Genomic DNA, 23004 nt, shown 5'->3' on the forward strand with positions numbered 1-23004 from the left:
TCTACGAGGTCACATAAGTTTGGGGTCCATTCGTGGTTCGCATTCCACTTCTAGAGTATATGGTTTGTGTTGCCCCTATCCCTATGTGCCCCCATTGCATTCTATTGTGACTATACTTTGTTTGCACTGTTTTCTATTGCTATTACTGCATATTTTGGTATTGTGTACATATATCTTGTGTATATTTGCTATCCTCATACTGAGGGTACTCACTGAGATACTTTGGCATATTGTCATGAAAATAAAGTACCTTTATTTTTAGTATATCTGTGTATTGTGTTTTCTTATGATATTGTGCATATGACACTAGTGGTACTGTAGGAGCTTCACTCGTCTCCTACTTCAGCCTAAGCTGCTCTGCTAAGCTACCATTATCTATCAGCCTATGCTGCTAGACACCCTATACACTAATAAGGGATAACTGGGCCTGGTGCAAGGTGTAAGTACCCCTTGGTACTCACTACAAGCCAGTCCAGCCTCCTACAGCTCTGCAACAAAGTTTCAAGAAGGGACTCTGCAGCCCCTGGAACAGCAAGGACCGGACACCCAAAGTGTGACCTCTGCACCCGACGTCCACAACCTGAGATAAAGACAACCAACAGTGCCATCCCAGTTCCCCAGCTGTCTAGAGTCAGAGCCCACTCAGGTTTCACCCCTCTTGTACTCTACCAAGTCGCCTGGAGCCTATGCATGCAGGCCCCCTCTCCTACAGCCTTGTGGTGAGAGAAAACCGGACACCTCCAGCAACCACTGCATCCGTCACCCCTGAGGCAATCTGAGGTGGGTCACTGGTGGCAACAATGACCCCTGCCTCTCCTGAGCTAGAGTCTCAGTAGAATGCAGTAAGGGAGAAAGGAATTCCACTGCTGAAGGTGGGGGTGCCAGGCAGATTTGGGTATAAGATGCAGGGGTGTGGAATTTAATAAAATATCTACTTGCCTATGGGACATGTTGCTTTTTAAATCTACTTGTTTTGTCCCTTAGGTGCCATGCAGTGTAGCAACAAATTATAAGAGCAATCTCATGTATGAGCTGTGCTGTCAGCCTCTGATTATGCGACGGCTCATACTATTGTAAGGTTTGAGTACTAGCAATTTCCTTATTTTGCCACCTTTCTGCAGATCTGCATGCTGGGACTGGAGGTAGCGGTAAGCAATAGTTCAGAATTGGATGCCTTTTTGAATCAGTGCAAACCTACTAATTTGAATGATTTATGGGTTTTCACCAGCTCTTCTCTAATCATTTTCCATACTGAGAAAGATTGAAAAATTACTCGTTGACAAGGGCAAAAGTAAAACCTCTTCCAGGGTTGGAAAAAAGTGGTTGGAGGGAAAGTGAACTTGTAAACACTCAAAAGATTTCTGCATGAGAAAATCTACATAGGCATTTTTGCTTGTGCTGAATCGACTTCAAAATTTCTGTCTAGGAGTATGATTTCCTGCCCTACTTCAGTAAATTTAGGAAAGCTGTAAATCTGAACTAGTGCAAGGGCATATTCCATGGATGAACCTTTTGTGACTTTCTTTAAGAATTAAGCATCTAATTAGGTCTGGTGTTGACCAAGATGTTTGTTTTTTATTAAAAGCGTACATCTATTGGCTGGCTTCACTGCAACAGCTTTTCACAAGAAGCATTTTGGCACTCAAAGGTTTGTTCAGTATCTGAAACTACTGTTGCAGTGTGTGCTTTTTGAGGCACTTTTTTTCTTTTTGCCAATCTTGTTATAATGACAAGGGCCTGGCAGCTCCCACAACAACAAAGTTTTGCAAACCATGTCAAAACAAGGCACGCATTGACAAAATCCAAATGGCTGACCACCAATGTCAGAACTTTAGGCTCTGCCGATGCTGGTTTATTTTCATGTCTCCAGTACTCTTGTTGAAAACTGGTTACACTGGTTTTCCATTATGAATATTTTTTGTAACTACTAGTGTGTATCAACACATTATACTAAATGATGCTTCAAAGAAATAATACCTAAAATGTCACAGTAATATGGCAAAACGTTTTTTTTTCTAGTTTCACTTGTTTGTGAACAATTTATTTTGAAAGCAAAGGATTATCAATCCTGCTTTCAAGCTTCTGCAAATGTTTGCATCTTATTGGAGAGCATTCTGGGAGTATTATACGTAGTCTCATGTTGTTAAACTTTGCAAACGTGTGCACATTTTTATATTTGAACCACTGTCAGTAGTGCAGTCCAAGCGTACATTTCCTTAGATTGCTCACCCTAATAGTAAAGGCTTTGCATTAATGAACCATAAATACAGGTTTGAACAGCAGTGCCCTTCCCTGATCCATAATGTGTCACTGTAAACTAGAAGCCAAAGGGCTTGTGCTTCATCAGCGTGGGCCTATTTGTCCCAAGGACAAAATAAACATAAAAACCTGTTGTCCTTGACCCCCAACAATATGTCCTGCGTGTTTGGCTATAGGAATTCACACCCTTTTAAGACGTGATCCTGGGGATGTGTGGTACAGGGAGTGTGTACAGGGCTTAGCATATTTCTAAACTGTTTTTTTGAATAATTTATATGGCAAACACTTTCAAGGCTTGACTTGTGCATAGGTGCTCTTAGTGCCTAACCATTGGCTCTGTTCTCTTATTTATTTGGTTATTCACCCATTTCTGTTTTTATTATATATCTTGACCAGGTTGCTTCTTGTGGCTATAACTGTCTTGTGCAAACCCCTCATACTTATTGTACTTGTGCTTCATTCAAGCTGTGAGAATGGTCTCCTCATTCGTGTGAGAACTTTGCCGGTTAATATTGATGTGATATGATCCACCTGGAATGGGAAATAACTGTCTTCATTGCTGTTTCTTATTTGGGTTTGTAGGAGTTACTTGGCTTGATGGTCTGAAAATGTTTCATTGCGCATAAGACATATCGTATCGATGAACTTTGTCTGTCCACATGATTTGCATATGAAGCATTTCATTCTTTCAGAGTTCATTAATCATTTTTTTATTTCTTTACCAGAAGTTGGAGAACAAGTGACTCTGCCTTGCTGTGTCAAGAGTAAGCCTTTCAGGATGGTGTCCAGACGGCTTCCTCCGATAATGAATGGCTGAAAGGAATCCTGCCCAGGAATAGTGAGAAGCTGGAATCTGCTGAAACAAACTGTACAACATATAACACCCACTCAAAGCATTACTTCATGTACTTTTTTTTTTTTTTTAAACTGAATGCTACTTAATTGTGCCAGCCAGAACCTTAATTTTGGTTGCTTTGAACATTGGGGCTTGAAAGGATTGGAGAAGAGTGATGTTGCAAGCAGTTAAATAGGCTGGAGATGGGTAGAGCGCACCCAGCAGCAGATCGAAAGGAAGACTCACTCAGCCAGTGACTCTGCTGTGTCACCCCCCGCCCCTCCTGCAGAAGAGGATTTTAGGATCAGCCTCTTATCAGCTGTTGCTTGGTTTACCCATTGGAAAACAAAGGAAACAACGTGAATTTCACCCTTAATCTCAGAAGCTGCTCTTCCCTTGTACCCTGCCCCTGTGCACTGATTTCTTGCCAGTTGACAAAATGGGGAGTCTGACACTGCAGAGCTGAAATGCCTTTCTGGGTTTCCTTTGGTTCCTATAGAACAGTAGCAGTTGCCACTGTCACTGGCCCTGTTCTCCAGCTGCTGCCCCAGTAAATTGGGCATGTGTGGTTAAGAAGAATCTGTGGAGATGATGAGAGGGCCGCTGATACCTGAACTTTGGTGGCGGTGAAGGTTACGTGGAGCCCTAGCCTGCTTGGTGGACCTTGGCCTTCCTTACATCTCTGAGAGTATTTGGAGAAGTTTCCCTTGCTGTGCATGGTCACTATTTGGGCGTCTCCTGTGGAGTCATGTGAATGTTGCATGTTTTTCCCTGTAATGACACAAGCTGCAGCTTTCCTTTTACTACCTGCTCTTGGCTGATGATGTTCTGTTAGTTGATTGAAAACCCACCACCCTCCTTTCCTAACCCCCTCCCTCCTCACCCCCTTGCCCTCTGTCCCTTATTGGGCTTGGGCTATGCTTCACAGGAGATCATCGCTCTCAGCTCCAAGATGCCCGCAGGTTCCACCAAGAGGTTCAAACCCAGCAAGTACATCCCGGTTTCTGCAGCCATCATCTTCCTTGTGGGCTCCACGACCCTCTTCTTTGCCTTCACGTGAGTGTTGTCATACAACTTCCACTGTTTAGAGTTCTGGGTGTGCGGGGGTTCTAGTTCTCGCTATTTTGTTACATTTTCACAGAGCAGTAACCACCTTCAGGTCCCACAAAACCTGTACTCCATTGCTCCAACTTGGACCCAGATTCTTCACATAAGGGCCCTGTGTGGAGGACACTTTTTCTTAGGACCCTGCTCTACGTTCAGAACCTGGGCCCAGGCTGGAGTGTCAGTGTATTTTCTGCTTGTGGAATTTTTACTAAATGTAGAGTTATGGATTAGTCCTAAGGCACATTATCTATTCTGAACGCATAGTCTGAGCTTAAAACAGAGCATTAAGCCTTCTAAGCATGAAGTGGAAGCCCGAGTAGTAAATAAATTGGAAAGCTGTATGTTGGGACTATAGCTTGCACTTTTGTGTGTGAACAGGATCTAAACATAAATCTGTGTCAGACCTACTGTATGACTCCACCATGTGCCCATTTATTTGGGAGAGAGGCCTACATTACACCACATCCTTGGCATAAGTTTGGAGTGCAGGGCAGCAAATTGGTTATAAATTGTATGCTTTGTTCTGCATCCACCTTCTTAGTGTTGGGCCCACTTTTATGCTCCACTTTGGGTTTATGGACTAAATGCATAGTGGTCGGTCAGGCTTCTCTGAGCGTGGTCTCCCATATAAACATGCTCATGGATTGGAGTGGGGTTGCTTCACTAATTTTGTACGTCACCCAGCCTACATTGGAGTGGCCTTGTCTTTCTTTTAGGTGGTGGACTCTCTTTCGGCAGACAGTAGCTGTGCTTTCTGTGGCCTCCATGCTAGCCCATACTTCAGCCTGTAGCCTGACCCCCTCCCTTACCATCCTTTTTCCCTTTGTCGGTCAAGACTTTCTGGCGGTGGGTGCGGAAGAGGGGCTAACTATGTATTTCCCACCCCTTTTAAGCCATCACATTAAGATTCCACTTGCCTGCTTTGATAAAGGCTTACCATCAGCACGTATAAGTTGTTGCTTGTGGCAGAAGCTCACAGAGCAGGAGCGATTAAGCTACTTGTTAAATAGGTGTTCAAACTGGGATGATGGGTACTTTTAACAGACTCGGCAGCTGTGCAGAATTGCTCAAAAGATATATTTCTGTTAAACGCACTGATCTTGCATGTAATGAGTCGCTTAAACATGGACGCCAATTTAAATGTTTTTTTCCCCTGGACTTGTTGTTAAAATCCAAACTTTTGCTATGTGGATGCTTAATTATCAACATAAGAACTACAGATACAACTTTGATCACAAACAATAACCAATTACGCTCCAGCCACAATATTCAGAATCTTATAAATACTTAATAAAATACAAGTAAAATACTAGTGACGTTTTTAAATATAGTTTCTGATGGATACAACTACCTGTGGATTCCTCCCCTGATGAATACTCCCATGGCGCAAGCATTCGACGGAAATCTTCTTACTAGTCTCTGCACGTCGACGAGGACGTCACTCTAGCCCACGCGACGCCGTCTGACGTCATACAGGCAATAAGAGGTCCTCGCTGACGTGCCGATGACAGTTCCCTTTTTTCCGTGCATTCGAAACGGTTATCTTCGAGGGAGCTACTGTTACCTTCGTGGTTACAGTGTATTGTCTGCTGTGTAGTCTTCTCTGCGGTAATAATGTCTCAGAGGAAGTCGGGTTTCAAGCCCTGTCGAGAGTGTGGGGGCAAGATGTCAGTTACAGATCCTCACTCCGACTGTCTATGGTGTTTGAGCTCCGACCACGACGTCTCGACTTGCGATTCATATCAACACATGAATCCGAAGGCCCTCAAAGAGCGTGAGGCCAAGTTATTCATGGCAAAGTCAAAGAAGAAGGAGAAACATCATAAGAAGTCTTCTTCGCCAAGGTCTCACCGGCGTCATCGAGACTCCCGGCGCCGTAGAGACTCACGACGTCATTCCAGCAAGGAGTCTCGTTCGAGGTCACCTTCGGCTCGGCGTCTGAGGACTTGGGAGGTCAGCCCCACGGTCACGCCGCATCCATCGACGCCGTTGCCCTCTCCGGCGTCACCGACTTCGCCTGGTCAGGCGTCAGTGATTGAGGTGGTGCAGCCTCTTGTGTTTTCTCCGGCGTCGCAGACGTCGAGGTCGGGGTCGCCCTCGATCCAGGCACCCCAGTATCCGGTTTTTCCCACTCCTGGAGCCGATAGTACCGCGTTTCTTAATGCGATGTATACCATCTTTCAGCAGATGGCTCCAGGAGCTGCTCCGGCTGGTCCTTCGGGGCCCTTGGCCTTTTCGTTGGGTGATCCTGCGCCTCTTCGGCCGGCACCCTTTATGCCCTTTCTCCCTTTTGGGAATGTGGGCTCGGCGCCGGTGGCCGCTCCGGTGGCTTCGGATGTTTCGGCCCCGGAGGTTGCCCTTCCGTCGAAGTCAGGATTTTGCCCTGTGACTCCGGTTGGTCCATCGGCTCCAAGACCTCGTCCTCCGGCTCCTACCTCTGCGCCGAAGCTGCCTGTGGCGCCGGACGCGGCGTCAGATGCTTCTGGAGATCGGCGCCGTTCTTCGACGTCGGCAGAGGCCATGTCGACTCCGCGTATCGAGGAGAGACTTCATTCGAGGAGGCGTGCTCTCCGTCTTTTAGAAGAGCAGGAGTACCAGCGAGTCTTAGAGGAGGGAGAGATTGAGGACTCTGGAGACGGACTACATGGTCTGGATACAGCCAGTGGGCTGGACACTTCCCCTGAATGGGACCTTTCATCTCCAGGGGAATATACGGAGGAGGCTGCTTCCTTTCATGCTGTGGTGAGGAAGGCAGCGAGCTTTTTGGACCTGCCTTTGCCGGTGGCAGAGGCGAAGCAGAATTTGCTGACAGAGGTATTGCATCCGGCCTCTGCTGCAGCTGAGCCTCTCTTGCCATTTAATGAGGCTTTGCTGGATCCGGTGTTGGAGGTGTGGAAGAAGCCGGTGTCTTCCTCGGCCGTTCATAGGGCTGTGGCCAGGAGGTATCGAGCTGCACCATCTGATCCTGGCTTTCTCTCTAGACACCCTACGCCGGAGAGCTTGGTGGTGCAAGCCTCCTGTTCCTCAAAGTCAGCGCCTGGTTCCTTCCCGACGGTGCCTGGAGACAGAGACTCCAAGAAACTGGATGCGCAGTCCAAGAAAATATTTTCGTCATGCAGTTTGGCGTTGAAGGCCACCAACGCAACGTGCATTCTGGGGAGGTACATCCATGCTCTGATGGATGATATTTCGTCTTCATTTACGGAGCTCCCCCAGGGTCTCTTGGATGTGGTCTCGGACGCCCAGGCTGCCGCGACCCAGATTATCCAGTCTGGGCTGGACACGACCGACTCGGTGGCCAGGGCGATGGGCACGGCTGTGGTGGCAAGAAGACAGGCCTGGCTCCGAAACTCAGGGTTTTCTGCGGATGTGCAGTCGACCCTGCTGGACCTCTCGTTTGATGGGGACAGACTGTTTGGAGCCAAGGCAGATTCGGCCTTGGAACGATTTAAGGAGAGCAGAGCCACAGCCAAATCGTTAGGACTGCAAGCTCCTTCTTCCTCTGCCTCTTCTAGATTTTTCAGGAGGTTTCGGGGATTTGGGCGTGGCTCTTCTTCCTCTTCCTTTCGGGGGAGGTTCCAGCAACCCGCCTCTTCCCTCCCCTATAGGTCATTTAGAGGGAGGGGGAGGGGTGGGGCCCGTACCAGAGGAGCCTCTCAACAGCACTCTGCCTCTTCCTCGTCCTCTGGAGGGGTGCAGCAGGGGAAGCAGCCTTAGGCTTCCACCGTTTCCCACTCACTCCTCTCCTGTAGGGGGAAGATTACAGCATTTTCTCCACAAGTGGAAGTCTATCACCACGGACACTTGGGTTCTCGGCATTGTGGGGAAAGGCTACGCCCTTCCCTTTTGGGAGTTCCCGCCCCTCATCCCGCCCCGCCCATCTTATTGTTCAGAAGAACACCTCCTGTTGCTGGAACAGGAGGTTCAAGTCCTCCTTTCAAAGGGCGCAGTAGAGTTGGTCCCAGAGCAGGAAAAGGGTCGAGGTTGTTACTCAAGATACTTCCTGATTCCCAAAAAGGATGGTCAGTTGAGACCAATCCTGGATCTGAGGATCTTGAATTGGTTCCTCAAACAGGAAAAGTTCAAGATGCTGACCCTAGCACAGGTGCTTTTGGCGTTGAACAAGGAAGATTGGATGGTGTCTGTCGACTTGCAGGATGCTTACTTTCATATCCCGATACTCAAGTCGCACAGGAAGTATCTCCGGTTTGTGGTAGGGTCGCAGCACTATCAGTTTGCGGTCCTCCCGTTTGGTCTTACTTCAGCACCTCGAGTCTTCACAAAGGTGATGTCAGTGGTTGCGGCGGAGCTCAGAAGGAAGGGGATAGCAGTATTCCCTTACTTGGACGACTGGTTGATCAAAGCCAAGTCCCCGGAGCTTGTGTCGCATCATCTGCAGTCAACAACCCAGTTGTTGTTCGACCTGGGCTTTTCGGTGAACGTGCCCAAATCTCACCTGGAGCCCTCTCAGCGCCTCCTGTTCATAGGGGCAGTACTGGATACAACATTGAGTCGAGCCTTTCCTCCGCCTCAGCGGATTCAAGATATTCAGGAATTGGTTCCAATGTTTCGAAATGGAGCGGTGGTTCCAGTCCTCAAGGTCCTTCGTCTGCTCGGTCTGTTCGCCTCCTGCATTCTGTTGGTCACGCATGCTCGCTGGCACATGAGGGCTCTTCAGTGGTGCCTCCGAAGGCAGTGGTCTCAACACAAGGGAGATTTAGAAGGTACTGTCAAGATCTCCAGAGATGCTGCTGTGGAATTGAAGTGGTGGATTGCGGGCAACAATCTTTCACAGGGAAAGCCGTTCGCGCAGTCGCCACCAGTGGCCACGGTCATAACGGATGCTTCCACCCTAGGATGGGGAGCTCATCTGGGGGATCTGGAGATCAAAGGGCTTTGGTCTCCAGAGGAACAGGTGTTTCATATCAATCTGTTGGAGTTACGGGCTGTACGTCTGGCTCTCAAGGCCTTCCTCCCATCCCTTCGTGGTCAGTCGGTACAGGTCCTGACGGACAATACTACCACGATGTGGTACATAAACAAACAGGGAGGAGTAGGGTCGTACCTTCTCTGCAGAGAAGCTCTTCGACTATGGTCCTGGGCAAAGGACCATCAGATTTGCTTGGTGGCAAATCATCTGGCCGGGGTCTTGAATGTACGTGCGGACAGTCTCAGTCGCCAATTCTCGGCAGACCACGAGTGGCGTCTCCATCCAGATCAAGTCTGTTTAATCTTCCAGATGTGGGGGTTTCCTCGGATAGATCTGTTTGCCACTCGGGAGAACGCGCATTGCCCGTTATTCTGCAGCCTCCAGTATCCGATGCAGGGAGCGTTGGGGGACGCGTTTCAGATAACCTGGTGCGACCAGTTGCTTTACGCGTTTCCCCCCATACCCTTGATTCCTCGAGTGTTGAGGAAAATTCGCCAAGACCGGGCCCAAGTCATCTTAATAGCTCCGGATTGGCCAAGGAGGGTATGGTACTCCGACCTTCTCCAACTCTCACTGTGCCGTCCGCTCCGTCTCCCTCTCAGGGCAGACCTCCTCTCGCAGTCGCAGGGGCAGGTTTTACACCCCAACCTCCAGAGTCTGCACCTACATGCTTGGAGATTGAACGGGGCAACCTGAGTTCCTTCTCTCTCCCGCCTGATGTAGTGGATGTTATCTTAGCGGCCAGGCGACACTCCACTAAATCTATCTACGCTAATAGGTGGTCTAAATTTGTTATGTGGTGTGGAGAGAGACAGATTGATCCCTTACATGCTCATCTGTCACATGTTTTGTCTTTTGCACGGTCTCTAGCGCAGAAAGGTTGTGCAGTGGCTACCATTAAGGGTTATTTGTCGGCCTTGTCAGCCTTCATTTGTCTTCCAGACCAACCATCGCTATTTAAATCCCCTATTGTTCTCAGATTCTTGAAAGGTCTTCTGAATCAATATCCTCCAAAACCATTCGTTATGCCTCAATGGGATTTGTCCTTGGTCCTGACTTTCCTTATGGGGTCCCCTTTTGAGCCTATGCATTCTTGCCCCTTAAGGTATTTGGTTATTAAAACAGTATTCCTGGTAGCTATAACATCTGCAAGGAGAGTGAGTGAGTTGCAGGCCTTATCGGTTAAACCCCCTTATATAACGTTTTATGGGGATAAGGTGGTGTTGAGGACCAAGGCTGCTTTCCTTCCGAAGGTTGTTTCACCCTTCCATTTGGCTCAGACAATCACTTTGTCCACGTTTTATCCTCCGCCTCATCCTTCAAAGGAGGAAGAAAGACTACATCGCCTGGACCCAAAAAGGGCGTTGAGCTTCTATATCGACAGAATGAAGGATATCAGGCTGGAGGATCAGCTGTTTGTCGGATACGTGGGCAAGAGGAGAGGAAAGGCAGTCCACAAGAGAACACTCTCCAGGTGGGTTGTTCTTTGCATTAAAATCTGTTACTCTTTGGCAAAGAAGGATCCGCCTGAGGGCATTAGAGCTCACTCCACCAGAGCTAAGTCGGCCTCTTCGGCCTTGGCCAGGGGTGTTCCTGTGGTCGACATCTGCAAGGCCGCAACTTGGTCGTCCCTTCACACTTTTGTGAAACATTACTGTTTGGACTCTGAGGTCAGAAGGGACGGTCATTTTGCACGGTCAGTGCTGCAGGATTTCTTGGTTTGACCATTTAGGCACCCACCGCCGGGCGTGGTACTGCTTTGGGACTCTATTCATCAGGTGAGGAATCCACAGGTAGTTGTATCCATCAGAAGAACGAGTTACTTACCTTCGGTAACGACTTTTCTGGTGGATACATTAGCTACCTGTGGATTCCTCACGGTCCCACCCGCCTCCCCGTTGCCTTTTTGGTCTCTCCAAGCAATCCTTGAGTGTGCTCCTTTTGGTCTTCAAAGTTGCAATACATTTTGCATATATGATATTTGTATATATGTGTATATTTATATATAAATCTATATATATTGTGTATATACATGATTTGTATGTATAAATATATTTATTTGTTTAAAAAAAAAAAAAAAAAGGTTATATTAAATCTACAGCTATTTTATTGCAATGTTGTGTGATTTACAATATTAAGAGATGTTGCTTTGCTCTTTCATTACATTGGGTTATTATTATTCTCATGCACGTAAAAAATGTTGGTACTGTCATCGGCACGTCGGCGAGGACCTCTTATTGCCTGTATGACGTCAGACGGCGTCGCGTGGGCTAGAGTGACGTCCTCGTCGACGTGCAGAGACTAGTAAGAAGATTTCCGTCGAATGCTGGCGCCATGGGAGTATTCATCAGGTGAGGAATCCACAGGTAGCTAATGTATCCACCAGAAAAGTCGTTACTGAAGGTAAGTAACTCGTTCTTATCATCCATTGGACCAGATACATCATCAAAAACATTTGGTCCACAAATAACAGAATACAGCTGCACACTATCAGAATACTCAAAGGTTACTGTTGATGCAGAGGTCGGTGGCTCCTTGACCTTTGCCCTCCGTCAGGACAAATAACTGAATTAAAAGTCGGAGAATTAATAAAATATATTGCCATAAAAACAGTTGTTAAACAGATTATCTAAACACATATGGTTGGGCATACAATGTTCTTCCTTTAATTCTTTGATTCATATCACATATTTAAACAAATAGACTTGATAATCAACATTGTATATTCATACATATCGAGCATCATTAGGCATGATTTAATGATATCATTCTTTACTGTGTCAGATTTCATAAACATGTAATTAATGTGCTTAGGGCATATTGTTGCCATGAGTATCAAAAGAATGCCACGAGGAGTGGGAGGGTGTGGATAAATGGCGGATACTGGAAAAAATAAGTATACTGGGGGAGAGGCAAGGGAAAGAAATATGAGGCGATTTGGGGTGGATAGGAGGCAGTGCCAGTGACGTAAGGAGGCTCATAGCGAGCTCATAGACTGGGGAGGGAGGCCTTTGTAAAAAGGGAGATGTGGGCCCGTGGTGAGCCTAAGCGGGGGAGACGGCAAGGGGTTTGGTATAAAACATCTCATATTATTAAACCCTCACTTATACCAGTGATTGGTTTATTAATACATGCACCCAGAGGGCACCTTAGAGGTGCCCCCTGAAAATCCTACCAACTGCAGGTGAGCTTACTGACTGGTTCTGGACAGTCTGCCACCAACAGACGAGAATCTGACCTCCCAGGGTCAGAGACTTCATTCTCTAGAGGCCTGAGACAAAAGCCTGACCATACGGGGGTGTCACCTATCCCTATCCCACCCAATGTCCTACATTCCAAGGCAGGAGCTTCAAAGAAGTCCCCCGCCTTTGGTATGTAGATCTGGCCTTCCTCAGTGGAAGAGGCCAACCCACTAACCCAAGGGCCTATCTGGCACCAGGGCCGGGTGGGACAATTTTCTATGCATGAGGCGTGTCACCCTTCTAGGCTGAACACACCCCTGAGGGACCAGCCTGAAGTGGACACGACTTTGGAAATTCCGCCGTTTTGTGAGTGATGGAATTTAGAAACTCTGGACAGGGTGCTGTCCACTCCCCACAGGAAGTGGTAATCTACGGGTTGTAGTGATCCCAAGGATAAGTAGCCCATTGGCTAGTACCCTTCACTCCCCTTAATGCTCCCTAAATTGAGTATTTAAGGGACCCCCTTAAACCAGGAAACCAGGTCTCTGCTGGACACAAAAGGAGGAGCAGACAAGAAGCCTGCCAAACCAGAGAACCAAGGAGCACAACTGACTTGGCGTCAACCCTGCCTGCTGCAACCGACGCTAGAGGAGCATCTGACCTGTCCTGCCGCTGCAGCCTACAAAAAGCTGGAAGAGCTGCCAGTGCTTTGCAATTCATCTAGAAGAACTCCCTTGGAGTAGAGGAGCTGGTTCCCCTACATCCGCAGGCACCCGAGAAAGAACTGAGGCGACCGGAAGCGCAAAAAAACCACACTGCCGACATCACTGCACCTGAGCCACCTAGCCGTGTTGAATTGGGCCAACATTGTCAACGTGGTTCCCAGGCCCTCCAGAGAAAAAGCCCACCCTGAGTTTGGCCACTGTGGACTTAGAGACTGCATCTGCAGCCTATTTCTGTAGATCCACCGCGAGGGACTAGGAGACAGAAACTTCAAGGGCCAAATCAGCCCACCCCCCTACCCTCACTTGGGTTCCCCTGGACTGTCCTTTCAGTACATCAGCAACTTTGCAACTGGACTGATCCCCCATAGACTTGAATTGGACCTCCAATGCCGTAACACACCTCTGCACCTGGGTGCCTCAGAGCCGCTGGTGTAGCCTTGGACCTTGCCCCCTACTCACCTTAAGTACAGGCGAATGGTCCAGTAAGTTGCTGTACGTTTCCTGTATGCAGTGCTTGTTCTTTCTCCATAGGATACCATTACCACATCTGAAAATTGCACTGTTGATTATAAAAAAAAAGACTATAAATTTGCTACACAAAAGTACTCACCTGACTCCTGTGATATTCATACCCAAATTTAGATAGCAGTATGTGTAATTTTCGTAAATTGGTGTTGGATTTCTTTGAGTGTGTCTCACTGCATGAAGGTATGTTTTACATGCTTAGCACTACAGTCTGATGAGCCTAACCGCTCAAGCACACTACCCAGAAAGAGAGCATTTGGGATGTAATTTGTGCCCCTGTGATTGTTTGGACTCTGCACAGTGTACCTCATTTTGGTCCACTATATAGAGAGCCAGCTTCCTACAGCAATAATAAGTTATAATTAATCTATATGTCACTCAAGGTCTTACCTAATATTTACGACTTTGGAGCTCAAATTTCACGTAGGTAAACCGACGGCATAGTACGGATAAGAGACTAATGGGAAAGCACAAGAATAGGAAGGCTAACTAGGTAAAGGATTAGTTAGATAAGGGACCAAAGGAAAACCACCTTCCTGTGTAAATGAAGGATAGCAATAGGTCGCAGTTTTTTTTTTTTAAAGGATCTTGTGATCCTGCAAGACAGAGATTTTAGCCAATGTGCTCTCTAATTAGGCAATAGTGATATCCAAATAAGTAGCTCTTAACATAATACCAATCTGAATATGCCTATATGTGTTTTTAGATGTATAGGACACCGTATTGACAGCCTGCAAGACCTGTGTTGATTCATAAACTAGCAGATACAACAAACTGTGAGCTGCGATAAGTAGACGGGAGATTTTAGTGATAAGCTAAACCTAGGAAAATTGATGGTGCCTCTAGGGCAGTGAACACATTAAAAGCGGACTATGAAATGTAAGCTGAGTTACATAATGGATTTTTATGCTGTGCTGGTAGTTGAAAATGCCACTTTAAGGAGCAGTTTACTGGCTGCTGAGATCTGCATGATCATAGCGACAGTCTTGCTCGGGCCAAAAAAGAGCAGTAGACTTGCCATAGTTGCTTTACCCACGTGACATTTGAGGTGCAAAGTCTTAATTATTAGGTAAGACCTTGAGTGACACATATGGATTAATAATAACTTATTAATGTCAATAAAAGAATGAAAAAGCCTTTTATTTCTATAGCTTCTTATCTCATTGGGAATGAAAGAGACCGTTCGTACTAAGGACAATAGAAGCAAGGCACCTTTAATATGCATGATATCAAATCCTAGAGAATATCAATGGGTAAGAACACTGTTATGACAAGTTAAAATATAAAGGAAGGAAATGAAGGCTGTCCCTTAGGATCTTTTTATTTTTTTAAATTTATTATTCGGTTTTGCAGAAAACAGAACGGAAAAGCACAGACCAACTGTGCCACCCCACACCCCTTTCCCCACAGTACCTCTCCTTACAAGTGCAATGTATATATGGGGTTCCGGCGTGGTAAACATCCACATCTTCATGAACCCCCGCCGGCGTCCCTTGTGTTCACCACAGGCCCACTTCTCCCCTGTTAAGTAGCCCTCCCCACCAGGTCTATAAGCTTGCTGTGGGCCGTTCCCATGTCGTTTGCATTGACTCCCATCCACCCCATATCGTCTCATATTTATTTTGCTCTATTTCACTTGCCTCTCCCTCTGTATACTTATTTGTCCAGTATCCGGCATCTATCCATACCCTCCCGAATCCCCAATTCCTGACAATGTCCCTTTTAGCCACCATGTTGCCAAGATTGATCAGTAACGTATGATATCTAGTATGATCAGTGTGTCCCCAAATTCCCAGGAGTTTAGTCTCTGGATTTGGTTCCAGGTGAATCCCCATGCCGTCCTCTAATGTCCGGCCCACCCCCTCCAGAAAAATTAAGTTCTGTGGCAACTACATATCGTGTGATAAAATGTGCCTTCTTCCCCGCACCCTCGAAGGCATTCCATACATCTCGCCTTCCTCACTTTATAAAGTAGGGTACGGGTGTAATACACCCGATGCAATATTTTAAACTGAACTAGCCAGAGCGATGTAGGTATGGCTACTTCTGCAGGGAACGTACGTGCCTTCTCCCAGTCGGCTTCCTCCAAATCCCCATGATCTTTTATTTGATACTCGGGGCAACAGTATACCATAAGCATGCCAATTAAATGTGTATAAAATTAGACATGGTAAAGAATATTATATAATGAAATATTTATTGATGCTTGATAGGTATAAATGTACACCTTGTTGATAGTCATGTTTGTTTGTTTCAATATGGTGTAAGTATAAAAAATGAATTCTAGTAAAAAAAACATTGTATGCCTAACCATATGTGTTTAGATAATCTTTTTAGCGACTATATATATGTGTGTTTTTCTCCTAGTTTTATTTAATTTCAGTTATTGGTCCTGAAGAAGGTGGGATGAAGGTCAAGGATCAACCGAAACACTGCATCAGCACTAACCTTTTCTGTATTTTGATTATATACAGTTGTTTTCTATGTTATTTGAGATCAGATGTTTTTGATGATGTATCTGGTCCAATGGCTGATAAACTATATTAACTAACAAATGTCACTAACATTTTTTGTGTATTTTATTAACTATTTATGAGATTCTAAATATTTGTGGAGGGAGCATAATTGGTTATTGTTTGAGATCGAAGTTACAGCTGTTTTTGTTTTGATAATTAAGCACCCATATAGCGAAAGTTGGGATTTTAATAACAAGTCCAGGGGAAAACGTTTGTATTGGTTTGGCTGAACCCTGTCCCCTGTGCCTTATGTAAGGGGTTACTTCCTAAATTGTTGATCCCTAAAAAAATGAACTACTTTACTAAATGGGTTATACAGTGTTCCAAAGTGTATGGCTACTGAGCATTTAACCTGCTTCTAAGCATTCATTGTTTTGGCAGAAAAAGTAGTTGAGAAATTAATAGATTATTCTTTCCAAAGATCACACATCACTAAATTTGGTTAAATCCTAAGGGCTAAATTTGAGTGCAGGTCTTCTAATTTCCTGGTCAGCTGATCGTCCACGTCTCTCTATAGCACACACAACACCTTCAATTCTATTCTAGCGAGCAAAGAGGTTTAAGAAGGGAATACACTCATTGCATAAACGATTTTTAGGTCTTGCCTAAGACAGCATGCATGCACTTTCATATGCGAGGGACATTGTTTATTACAAGGGACTTGGAGCCCACCCATTGTTTATTGGTCATTGGCTTTATTGTTGCTCGTTTGCTGACTCCGTGTTCGTCAACACATGACATTTTCACTTCCTCCTCACTTACTTGGATCACAGACCAAGTACTGTTTGCTTCATTTTCATTAATAGCCTTCTGCTTATCGTGCTGTAATTTGAGGTACTCCATTTTTCCTTCCACCCTCCCTCCTTTGTCCCTGTCGCTTCTTCTCTCCCACTCTGCCTTCCTTACGTGAGTATCTTCTTCCTTCCCATTCTCCCTCCCTTGTCTTTGTTGCTTCTTCCCTCCCCTGTCCGAGCCCCTTCTTCCCTCCCGCCCTCCCCTGTCCGAGCCCCTTCTTCCCTCCCCTGTCCGAGCCCCTTCTTCCCTCCCGCCCTCCCCTGTCCGAGCCCCTTCTTCCCTCCCGCCCTCCCCTGTCCGAGCCCCTTCTTCCCTCCCGCCCTCCCCTGTCCGAGCCCCTTCTTATCCCGCCCTCCCCTGTCCGAGCCGCTTCTTATCCCTCCCTCCCCTGTCCGAGCCCCTTCTTAACCCTCCCGCCCTCCCCTGTCCGAGCCCCTTCTTATCCCTTCTGCCCTCCCCTGTCCGAGCCCCTTCTTATCCCTCCCTCCCTCCCTCCCTTGTCCGGGTTCCTTCTTATCCCTCCCGCCCTCCCTCCCTTGTCCGGGTTCCTTCTTATCCCGCCATCCCTCCTGTTTCATTTCTTGAGCCAGTGTCTTTTTCCCTCCCTCTTACCCTTGTCTGTGTCACTGCTTCCTTCCCACTCACCCTGGTCTGTGTCACTGCTTCCTTCCCACTCACCCTGGTCTGTCACTGCTTCCTTCCCATTCTGGCTGCGTCCATGGCACTTTTTTTTTTGTTTGTGTTTATTTTTGTTTTTTACACTCCTGTTGTCAGTGTTTGTCATGTTTCCGGTACACCGCGCCCCCATTCCCCTGTGCAGTTATGTTACGTGCTGGTTAAATGCACCTCCTGCTGCTCAGCCACTACAGGCTCCTGCCATTCTTTTAAGAGGGCAGGGGCGGTGGCATCAGGCCAGCGTATGTTGTGCCACCTTTCTGCCTGACTGTACTCCACAAGTCTGTTTGTCAGGCCTGTAGTATTTGACACAGCATGTGCATCTCTTTGTTGTGCTGCGGCTCCTTGGACCTGGCATGGGAAGAGAGTGAGTGGTAGAGGGATGGAGGGAAAGGAAAAAGAAAAAAGGAGAGAACACAATGAGAGACCTGACTTGAGCCAAGGGAAGACATCCCTTGCTACGTCGTTAATACCATTGCATTTATGGACAAACACTGTCCATTAGAGGTTTGATTCTGAGCAACGGACATGTGTTAAAAATAGTGGACAGGCCACGTAAGTAACAGGCAGGTGGTCCCCCTGATTTGACCCAGCAGAGGTCAATGCATGAAAGGGCTCCTTGTCATGCTCTTTGCACATACTCTTTGTAGAAGTTCAGTGAGATCCTTTCCAGTGACTCAGCAGGAAGTTTTAGCAGTGTGGTGAACAAAGAGTCCCCGTGGAGTGTGGATGGAATACTGCTGAGAACAAGGCGTGGACACGGCATCTCTTGTTCACCCTCCCTTTGTTCAGAGACTTGGCTGGAGTCATCTAGTCTGTCATAAAACATCTGAGTGATTCAGATCTTGAGACAGTCATGCTAATCAGTGGGTCACATATGTGAGACAGCTTGCCTCTCTACAAATTATTTAACTGGAAAACTGTATCTGTACAGATGTCTTTGCTCATCGGAAGCCTATGTAGATAGAAGTTTGGACTGTAGAGGCGATGGGAGGTTTGGTGTGTGTTGTGCCTGAAGGTGTGTTGTACAAGCACTGACTCTTGGGCAAGTTTGGGCAGACGAGAGGACTCGCAGACCTGCTGGAGATTACATTTTGTGAGCCCTTTCCACGCACATAGAAACTTGAGACATTTGACGTCTCTCTGCTGTTAAATAAAGCCTCGTAAAAGCTTTGTCCTGTGTAACAAGCAGTTATAATAATCGTTTACATGGCAGGGTTGCCGGATGAAAATTATGCGTTCTCTTCTCTGTGATCCCTCTTGGCTATGACATCTCTCCTACTCAAAGAATAACAGTGACTGTGCCTCTTGAAGCTGTAGCTTTAAGGAGGCTTCTGTTTGCTTTACTTCTGCTCTGCAGAAGTAATGTATGAACTTGAATCTAGTTTTGATCATCTATTGCAAGGCTATGTACGGGTTAGTGACGCTCTTCCGTTTTCTTATTCTCTCATCAGATGTCCCAAACTTTTTTCAGTATGTTTATGAATATTGTTTAATGCATTATTAGTATACTTATTTCGTACACTGCACAAATGTAACATTTTTGCCTGTTTCCGTAGCTAATATAAGTACTACCTAATCTAATGGAGAAGTTAAAGGGCAGGCTTGAATGTTATGGGAGGAAAGGACCATGTCCTTCATGTTCTGCTGTGACCTCTAGTGGACCTTCTGGGATGTAGGCCTGTGTCCTCCAGGTTCATCTGGGATCTCTGTAATGAACTCCTTTGGATTAAGGCCTGTTCTCTCTCGGTTCTGTTGAGGTGTCTGTAGAGGACTCTGGGGTGCAGAACTGTGTCCATCAGATTCTGCTGCGAGCTCTGCAGTGTACCATTTGAGATGCAGGTCTCTGTCCCCTGGGATCTCCTGAAAGCTCTGTAATGGACCCACTGCAATGCAGGTGCATCTCTTCTTGGTTCTGCTACCGTCTCTTTTACCATGCTCTCTAGGATGCAAGTCTTGCCTTTCATGTTCTGCTGCGATCTCTGTAGTGGACCCTCTGGAATGCATGTCTGTGTCCTTTGGCTTCTGCTGTAATCTCTGTAGTAGTGTGCTCTTGAAAAATTGATGCTGAGTTGGCTTTCAGTTCAGTTTCTGCTTTCCTCACCTCTTCGCTGTTCTCATGTTATGCTTGCACTCGAAGTCTTGTGCATGGATGGATTGCATTGAGTTACCGGCTACACGTAATGACACAATATTCTTTGATAAACAGTAGGACTTTATAGAGCTTTGGAAATGTATTTTGCAGGTGCCAACCCTAAGTACTCTCTGAAGAGTGCACCCCGTTTTGTAGGCAAGGGTTCAATGAATCCTCACAAACAGGTCTCCACATTGACAAGGCATAATTAGAATCTTTATTGGGGACTAATTAATAAGCTGATAAGCCAACTTTGATTTAGGTCCTTGCAGCTGTAGGGCACTGGTTGAACATCTATTGGAGCGGACTCTTTCATTCTTCTAACATCGATAATTTGAGTATAATTAAATGGAATAACGTTACACCTTGCATGAATAGTGTTAGAAAACATCTTAACCAAGGTGCATCTAAAAAAATCCTAAACAGAATTAACTTATTCCATTGTAGATGTTTAATCCGATACATTTGAGGCGCTCCCTATGTATTTTCTGTACCGTGAAATAGCAGTTTTAACAAGTGTAGTCAATTCAAATATTGCACTTTCACATGAAATTTCATGGTATGTCTGGCGCAGCTTTCTTTTGGTCATTGCACTTTCACCAGTGTTCTTTTTTCCAGCTCTAAAGGGATTTGCTTTGCCCTGAACTGTCGGTGTTGCTAATGCTAGAACAGGCCATTGAGCAAGAATTTAGGTGGTTGGAAAAATTGGGGGGTAGTGTGGTATTGGCAAAATGGTCTATTTTTTCCTTTTCTTTAGCTTACTTTTTATTAGATAGTATATGCTTGTAAATAGCAAAACAAAAGTCACTGCACCAGCTTGCTAAGGCCGGGTCTGTTAGATTTGCCATTGCTTGTTGTACTAGAGGGTAAATAAAATTGTTTCTAGCTTACGCGTCAAGAATTTTTAATTCTATTAAGGACACGGAGGCGAGGATTATGCTATCTCGTTCTTTACTTACTTCAAACAGCAGCCAATCATTTAACAAGAAAATATAAACTACATATGCCTATTGGGATAAGTCCAACATCACGTGGCCCAATCACCGCCCGTACCCTTTATCCATAAGAGCCTTGACCCTAAACGTCACTTCCTCTTTCTTTGATAAGTCTCTTCACAACAGTCAAAACAGAACTTTCAAACTGTAAACTTGGTGTGAACCGAAGTCTTCTGGGAACCAAACTTCAAGATTGGATTGAAGACCAGGTCCGTGAACGACGTCCTCAGAATAGCAAAAATGCGACTTCAAGGATTCTTCTGATCAGAACCTAAAGAAAAAACCAATATATACGTGGTAATATCCTGTAGTAGTGCAGGGGAAAAAATACTCTTTTAATGACAGTAACAATTCTGGGTGGGTAGAAATAATGTCAAATATACAATCAAAACATCATTGCAATCATTTAATGTAAACCACATTGTTTCTTAGGGAGGGATAATCCTCGCCTCCGTGTCCTTAATAGAATTGAAAATTCCTGACGCGTAAGCTAGAATTTTTTTTAATTCTATTTCAGGACCGGAGGCTCAGATTATGCTAGTTTAAAACTGATTAATAACCACAGAAGCAACGTCTAGAGCAGGTTTTTGATAGAATTTCCTAAAAGTGGATTCAGATGACCAGTCCGCTGCTTTCATAATGTCCTCTAGGCGGGAACCTAGAGCATAAGTCTTGGACGCCATTGCGCCTCTTACTGAATGAGCTCCAAATATGTTAATGTCTATGCCTGCTTCCTTCATTAACCATTTAACCCTTTGAGACAAGGTAGCAGACGAGACCGGTTTAAAAGGTTTTTGTAGAGCTATAAGTAACTGTCCAGATGTATCATGTCTGAGAGTTTCTGTAACCAATTCATATTGTCTTAAGCATTGGACCACACAATGTTTTGGGTTGTCTGAAAATACAGGGTACGATACCGACCTGCTGTTAGTCTTTGTCCGTTTGGAAATGTTGAAAGTAACCCCTTCTGGGGTGTACACTCTTCCTGTTACGTCCAAGGCTTTGACGTCTGATATACGTTTACAGGAGATGAGGCATAATAGCATTGTCAATTTGGCTGAAATCTGTTTACGGGATAAAGAGCCATTGTCTGGCCAGGCTTCCAAAAATCGCAGTACAATGTTAACATCCCACAAAACAGAATATTTGGGGAGAGGAGGATTGGATAAGCGTATACCCCTAAGTAATTTACATACAAGCGGATGCTCACCTACCGGTTTCCCATCCAGGTAATTGTGGCCAGCTGAAATGGCTGATCTGAAGTTGTTTACTGTTCTATGAGCTAGGCCTGTGCCGGCTAGTTCAGCTAGGAAGTTGGCAATCATTTCAATGTTAGATTCCACGGGATTGAGACCCCGTTTATCACACCAACTATTTCATTTTTGCCATGCAGATGTATATCTCTTATGGGTACCTGTTGCCCAGGATTGCTTGATGAAAGTCGCAGCTTCCTGCGAAATTCCTGGGGAATTCCATCTTGCCCTGAAACCTTCCAAGCCATCAATGTTAGTTTCAGTGAAACAATCATTGGATGTTGATGGTTCTCCGGGTTCAAAAGTAGATTCGGTTGAGGAGGAATGAGAAGAGGTAGGGCACAAGTTAACTGAAGGGCAAGTGGAAACCAGGATTGCGCTCTCCAGCAAGGGGTCACTAGTATAATCTCCGCTTTCTGACGTCTTATCTGAGACAGTACTCTGGAGATCATTAGGAATGGAGGAAAGGCATATCCCCGAAACTTCGACCAATCTTGGAGAAAGGCATCAGTCGCTAAGGCTAGAGGGTCCGGACGCCAGCTGAAGAAGGCTGGTATCTGAGTATTGAGACGAGATGCGAATAAATCTACTTCGCACGGGCCCCAAAACTTGGAAATCTGTTGGAAGATTATCGGGTCTAGTCTCCAGTCGCTGAAGTCTGTCAGGTATCTGGAGTTCCAATCTGCTATTGTATTCTGTTCCCCTGGGAGATATTCCGCCATGATAGTCAGGCGATGGCTGAGGCAATAGTGCCAAAATTCTTTGGCAATTTCGGCCAGTATTTTGGATTTTGTCCCCCAGTTTGTTGACATACCGCACTGCAGAGATGTTGTCCATTCGAAGCAGAATGCAGCAGTCCGTCCTTTGAGGGGAAAGACTCCTGATAGCAGAGGAGCCTGCTAGAAGCTCCAGGCAGTTGATATGAAGGGTCTGTTCCCAGGTCGACCAGCGACCCCCAGTTACTATCGAGCCGCATCGGGCTCCCCATCCCCAACGGCTGGCATCGGACTCTATCACAATCTCTGGGTGAAAGCCGAATATTGCCCTGCCGTTCCACACCTCCATGTGTTGGA

The 23004-nt window shown here is 46.0% G+C and overlaps 1 protein-coding gene across 1 annotated transcript in view; it reads left to right on the top strand.

The window, feature by feature from the left end:
* The window catches only part of ZDHHC5 (zinc finger DHHC-type palmitoyltransferase 5), a 404963-nt gene that overhangs the window by 22119 nt on the left and 359840 nt on the right, over window positions 1-23004 (top strand). Inside the window, exon 2 of the mRNA XM_069233064.1 lies at window positions 2985-4150. Within this exon, the coding sequence (XP_069089165.1) occupies window positions 4047-4150 (104 nt within the window). The 5' untranslated portion in view covers window positions 2985-4046. The remainder of the gene's footprint in view (window positions 1-2984; window positions 4151-23004) is intronic.

The sequence above is a fragment of the Pleurodeles waltl genome, chromosome 4_2, assembly GCF_031143425.1.
Source record: "Pleurodeles waltl isolate 20211129_DDA chromosome 4_2, aPleWal1.hap1.20221129, whole genome shotgun sequence".
In the NCBI taxonomy this organism is placed as follows: Eukaryota; Metazoa; Chordata; class Amphibia; order Caudata; family Salamandridae; genus Pleurodeles; species Pleurodeles waltl.